The sequence below is a fragment of the Pyxicephalus adspersus genome, chromosome 1 (genome assembly GCF_032062135.1).
Source record: "Pyxicephalus adspersus chromosome 1, UCB_Pads_2.0, whole genome shotgun sequence".
NCBI lineage: Eukaryota > Metazoa > Chordata > Amphibia > Anura > Pyxicephalidae > Pyxicephalus > Pyxicephalus adspersus.
This window is the reverse complement of record NC_092858.1, coordinates 23,990,784-23,996,980: the sequence shown is the minus strand read 5'-3', so window position 1 is coordinate 23,996,980 and position 6,197 is coordinate 23,990,784. Positions and strand designations below refer to the sequence as shown.

At 37.1% G+C, this 6,197-nt stretch overlaps 1 protein-coding gene across 6 annotated transcripts in view; it reads right to left on the bottom strand.

Annotated features, from left to right (window-relative positions):
- Positions 1–1,730: 1,730 nt before the first annotated feature.
- Positions 1,731–6,197, bottom strand: part of LOC140325953 (spartin-like) — a 23,932-nt gene continuing 19,465 nt past the window's right edge. For 3 of the 6 annotated variants that reach the window (XM_072404086.1, XM_072404103.1, XM_072404095.1), the window contains one exon: positions 1,731–5,022. In XM_072404086.1, the coding sequence (XP_072260187.1) occupies positions 4,830–5,022 (193 nt within the window). In that variant the 3' untranslated portion in view covers positions 1,731–4,829. The remainder of the gene's footprint in view (positions 5,023–6,197) is intronic. The other 3 variants (XM_072404124.1, XM_072404113.1, XM_072404132.1) reach the window with 1 other exon arrangement.

The window sequence follows — 6,197 nt, the reverse complement described above, 5'->3', positions numbered from 1 at the left end:
ACTTAGCAGACAGAGCAGGACCTACTGTACAAAGATAGGTAAGTGGTATTTTTTTTCTAAAAGTTCTGCTACTGTTGGTTACTGTTTGAATTAACCACAAATCATGTTAAATGATGTTAAAAAATCAACACGTTACATGGGGTGCACTTGATCAAGCATATTGATAGGTTTCGCGCACCCTAGGGGCTACACAGCCTTTGAGGGCTTGCCTCTGAATGAATATAGGATGGTGTATAAAATGACCAATGTTACCAATGTCACCAGCACTCCTTTATATTTGTTTCAGTATTCCGTTATAAAATGAATGTGTCACATAGGTCAGAAAGCCAATGACAATCATTTAGTGTGTAGAACAAACAATTACTAAACAGGTATCAATCAGCTGGAAATTATCTTTGAATAAATATATAAAACATCCACATAGGGAACTCTCTTTCTCGATTATTATTCTCGATTATTCTTTTTAAGATCATTACAAAGAACAAGAGGGTACTCTTTGCGTCTTGAGGAAAATAAGTTTAATCTCCAGATAAGGAAGGGATTCTTCACTGTAAGGTCTGTGAAAATGTGGGATAGATCATGAATCTGGAAGATTCCATTTGTGTTAAGTTTGTATTGTGGCATACCCTACACATGAAGACAAATAATCTATGAAAATGTGATTGAAAGGCAAGAGGTCAGGAGTGAATACAAGGACAGTTCTAAACCAATAAATATTTCTTAGCGTATACCAGTTTTTTTTACAATATAAATCAAAATTACTTTCTAGAGGTATGGTTTAATTTGTCATCAAATAGCATAGGTCAGAAAATGACATTTACAGATTTCATTTTCTATGGTATAAGACCACCATGATGTTCTATCTTAAGGATAATATAACATGTCACACTTACCTCTTCCTTGCTAAAGTGCAGGCACCTCTTTGCCTGCAGTTCTGAGCCCGGGCACACCTCCTCTTCCAGATTTAATCAGTATTACCCCTCCCGCCAGCCAATCAGGAAATAGCCTGGTAATCACCCTTGACCATTTAGCTAGTTCAGACACAGCACTCAGCGATCAAGCAACGTATCTCCACTAGTGCTGAGCCCCCTAGCTCTGCTGAGCTTTTTCTCAACAGCTGCTGTTTATTCAGTGCTCTCCCTCGCCCAGCTCCCGTGTTAACCTCTTATTGCCCAGTCTGGAGTTTCCCTGCCTGTTCCCTTGTGCTGTTACAGTGTTCCTCTGTGTCTGCAGTATCCCTGTGTCTTCCATGTCACCTGTGCCTACAGTGGCCCTCATGTCTATTTCCTGGATCCCTGGTATTTAACACTTGGCTTATGACCTGACCTCTCATGCTTGCTGCCTGCCTCGACCCTGGCCTTCCTTGACAATTCTTCTGCCTAGTGATTTGGTACCGTGAATCTTTCTGCCCACCCTGGTGTGTCCAAGGACTGCAACCTGGCAGTAACCAGAAGCACAACATCCTCACCAGTAGAGGCTCTAGAGAAGACCTGGTAACTTCTTAGACTCTGCGCCTTGGCCGTTCTCAGGGCTCACACCACCTCTGTGCAAGCCGTAGCGCAGGCATTGTATAAATCCCACACTCACCACTCTCCCATAACATTCACAGATATAGAAAGGACACTTCCCCTTTAACCCCATCCAGTAACCTCCAAAGTGTTCATTTAGAGAATATCTAAAAGGGAGTTGAAATTCAGACACTTAAATAGTATAATATACAACAAGCTACATTTTTAATACAAATAAGTTAACTTTATTAAAACAAAAAAACTAAAGCAAATGCTCAGAAGTGTCTCAGCAAAGTTTAATAAATAACTCAAACTCTATTCTTTTACTGGGCACACTGAAGTAATTTTTAAAAATGGGTTAACCTTATAATACATATTTTACTTCTAAGTGTAGAAAAGGCACCTGCTTTAGGTTTCCTTAACCCATTAAAAACCTTGTTATTGAATACTGTAATGCTGCAGCAAGTGTTCATATACCCTGGGATGCCAGCACAAGTGAGTTGGGCTGGAGCTCTATCACACAAAGCAGCGGCCCAGGCTCCGATATGCCTCCCAAAATAGGGTTACTCAGGTTTCTGCTGTGCCAGGCCACTGTGTGGAGAGCAGAGGTCTGACTCTCCTAGGAGCTGTCGGCACAAGATATTTAGGGGTCTGCTTTTGACAGGATTTTGGAGATGCTTCTGAAACCATTATGTTCTCATTGACAGATTCACTATACTTGCAGTTCACCTCTTTATGATCTACATTTTGTATTCTTTTACCACTAAAAGCTAAAGGAATGAAAATCCTGTTTTGAGCGAATTCAAGCTAATCAACATAGGCTACAAACCTTTGCTGCAGCAAGTAAAAGCTCTCATTAATGCACATGCAGTAATCAATACCAAAGGATGAATTGGGTTTAACATATTTATATAAAAAACAAATTATAGAGTTATGATCAGTGATGTTTATTACTCTTTCATTTCACATTTTTATTGCTTTGTGCAGAGATGTGTAGAAACCCTGTTTGCAAACACCTGTATGGGTTTTCAATACAATTTGTAGCTATTGGCTATATCAACATGTTCATTGTGCAATATAAAATATATATTTGTAATCTCTCTAAAAAAGAAACCACTTTCTAAGTGCAAGGTATTTTTCTTGCATGTATGTTCCATCCAGTGCCTTCCACTGGTAACAGATACTAGCATATATTCCTACTATAAGTAAATCCTGAACATTCCGTGTGACCATAACTGGTGAGAGTTACCACTAATCGTACACGGCTCACACTTTGGTACATGGAAACTGCTTTGGGCAAACCTTTTTCACAATAAGGATAGTCATTGCCAATATATCAATCACTAATCACTAATATAACACTTTTATATGTATATATTATATACAAGATTTGAAGTTAAATTAACTTATGCTTAGCATAGCATATCAGTAGCCTAAATACACACCCAAATTAAAATTATGTTTAGCTGTTTTAAAGGTGTGTAGTTTCCTAAAAACCCATGTACAACTAAACATTGCATTCTTGAACATTGTATTAGTTTCTTTATGCTTGTATAATATATGTATTCAGACTGATAAAATGGTTTGTATTCATCTGTTATAACTGGTAAAAATTCCAAGCCAGGTATGATATAGTGAATAACCGTATTTGGGTTATAGCTATGAAAAAGTTGTTTTGTATGCAGACAACCAATCTACAGCCTAAAACAGGTAAGTATACTAGGTTGAGATGATATATTTATATAGTGGATGTCATCACCCCTGTAGCTCCAGACTAAGGATATTTATTCCTCTGTGTGTAGGTGTGGTAAAAATAATACTTGCAACATCTTTAGTACACCTTAAAAATGTATAAGTGTAGCTTTAGTTTCATGTCACTTTAGCAAATATGAAGCCAGACAACATTGCTGAGTCAATTCTCTTTTTTGTGGCATTGCTCTTGACCCACAGGGTATCTCTTCTTCATTGTGCAATAGAAAGGTGGCAGTTGTATTTTGGAGATTTAGCTGGTGTGAGGTGTAGTCAGAATTACCAGTGTCAACATGCTCTTAGTATTTAGATATTTGTCTACAAATAGGAATTATGCACAGTTATTTTAGTATTAGAATGGTTGTTTAAAGAGACCTTGGTATTGTATTACTCAGTAGGTAGTAGTAAGTGGTAGTAAATGCTAATAATAAGGCTTGGCATGAATTCATGTACTGATATACATAATTGTTACTAGGTGTGGTGATAGTATATAGAACAAACCCCATTTTCTAATTCCAACAACCCCCTCACAGGAACACTTATCATACATGGAGGTAAGGAGGCCATAGCATGTGTTCTGCAGTCTACTTCCATTCCATCTATCACTAACTTTTCAGGTATAAGTGCAGTAGAAATAATGTACACATCCTTTCTAATATTTGAAGAAAAAAAGCTCTAAAGCTAAAGCTGCTTACTGTTGATTAAGAGAGGAATATGCATATGGGTATAAATAACATCACAAAAACCTTGCAGTAGAGGTGGCCAGAAGTGCAGGAAATTAAAGGTTTATGCAAATCACACAAATGCAGCCTGATTGATTCTCAAGTCAGTGCAATTATCTTAGCACCATCTCTTCCTTTAAGGTGGCCAAATCACATCCTCCCTACTCATGCTGCAGCTGAGCATCAACTTTACAGACGTATACAAGAAAGTAACACCTAATGTATATATTTTGGTATACTGGTAGTTTGTAAAGGGCGCCAGGGCTTTTGTGCTGATGTCCTTACCCAGTGCATTTTCTATTCCAATTAAATAATGGTAAAAAAACGCAACGTTACACCTTTTTTCATATTATATGGAACATTGTGGACCAGGCACAGTCTGGAAGTCTGGAACCAGCGGGGGTATGTGCCAGGGTACATTTTGTTCTATATTTCTTTTTGCCCTCTCTCATTTTCTGATGAGTTTTCTCATTCACACCCCCTAATTTTATCCTCAATTCATTTATTAACCTATACTAGTTGCTCAATAATATTTTTTACCAATTTGTAGACATGATCACTGCACTGTTCTTCTCACTTTTCTATGTCTAAATACTGTACCACTAAAATGTAACTGAAGTATGTGTTTTCTTAATAAAGCAATGCTTTAGGGGCCATACTGTTGGATGTGAAAGTTTCAACCGAGGTTAAATTGCCCCTGACACACAATACCAAGACAGGCAGGGAAATACAGGTATGTTTAAATGAAAAAGATGTTTAGGATAGCGCAAAGTAAACTGCAGGGAGGGTTATGGAAAACAAGAGTAAAAGTCATTTCCAGTAAGGCAATGGTTAAGATTTATCAGTGGTATCAGTGAGGATCCCCCTTCTTTTTTTGTTTTTCGCTCAGTTTGTATTCATCAAGGATTGCATGGCTGGTTTCTTTTGCAGTTTTTTTCACAATGGCTTTTATGCCCAGGTGGTCAATGTTAAATGCAGTTACCCCAACGTTGATTGCAGAATTGACAGCATCATGAGTAGCGTGCCCAGCGTCCTTCCCATACCTAGATCACAAATTAAACATTTTCACATATATTTCTAGATTTACATTATTCACTAAACAAGATTTATTATGGACACAGTTGTGCAATTAATTTGCTAGATATGTAGTTTTCCAGTCCTGGATCCTCCATTTAAAATGGGGAACAATGTATTTGTAAAGTCGTTCTACATAAACAGTCACAGCTTTGTAGACTGCACCAAGGATATTAATGATAATGGTGCCAAGTACCAAAATGTTTTTTTTTTTTTTACTAGATAATAGAAATGTGTTCTAATATTGGTAATACAAGATTCACTGACACATGTTCCTAGCATATTAATTGCATGAATACTGTGAACCTAAACAAATTAAAAGTTAACAGGAAATAACCAATTTTATATACGAAATTAAAAACAAATTACAATAATTATCCGCAATGACCAATTACCTGGATTGAACAGAATTAAATGTAATTACATAGCATGACACAAGTATAAATCCGGTACACAAAGCTATCACACAACTGTCATACTGTCACTTTGAAGACCATATCACACAATGGGCCTTGAGTAATAAATGGAGGAGTATAGAATGTGGACCCAAAATATTATATAGTCTGCTTCTGGTAGGTAATCAGACTTTATACATTATTTATCTGGTGTATTTAATGCACACCTATGTTTTGTTAAGGAGGCACAACAACTTGGGTAGGCTGCCTAAGCTACCAAAACAATTGCATTCATAGGTTATAGAAAAGCAATGCAACACAACACACAGTAATGTTTTATCCCGGTTTGTGCTGCTCCTCATTTTTAAGTGCATTTAAGTGCCAGTTAGTTCGAATTATACTCCAGTATACTGAGTGTTCGGATAACAAGTGCCTGTTACTGCAATACAACAGTGTGCACAAGCCCTACACATCCTCTAGTTTTCACATGCAAGAACCAACATTTCACATAGCTCAGGGTTTGTGTTATTGTCCACATTTAAATACCACTGACTGAACTATAATATAAATGTTATGGTAACTGCATGCAAAAAACAGGGAAATGCATGATGGAAATAAGCTTGTTAAAAATGGGAAATAACAGATCCAGAGAGAAATCCTGGAAACGTGATAGTAAGACAGTAGATGTGATGTGTACTTTCAGACACTGATATTTAATCCATTTTAAAATAGGAAGGAAACCAATTCAT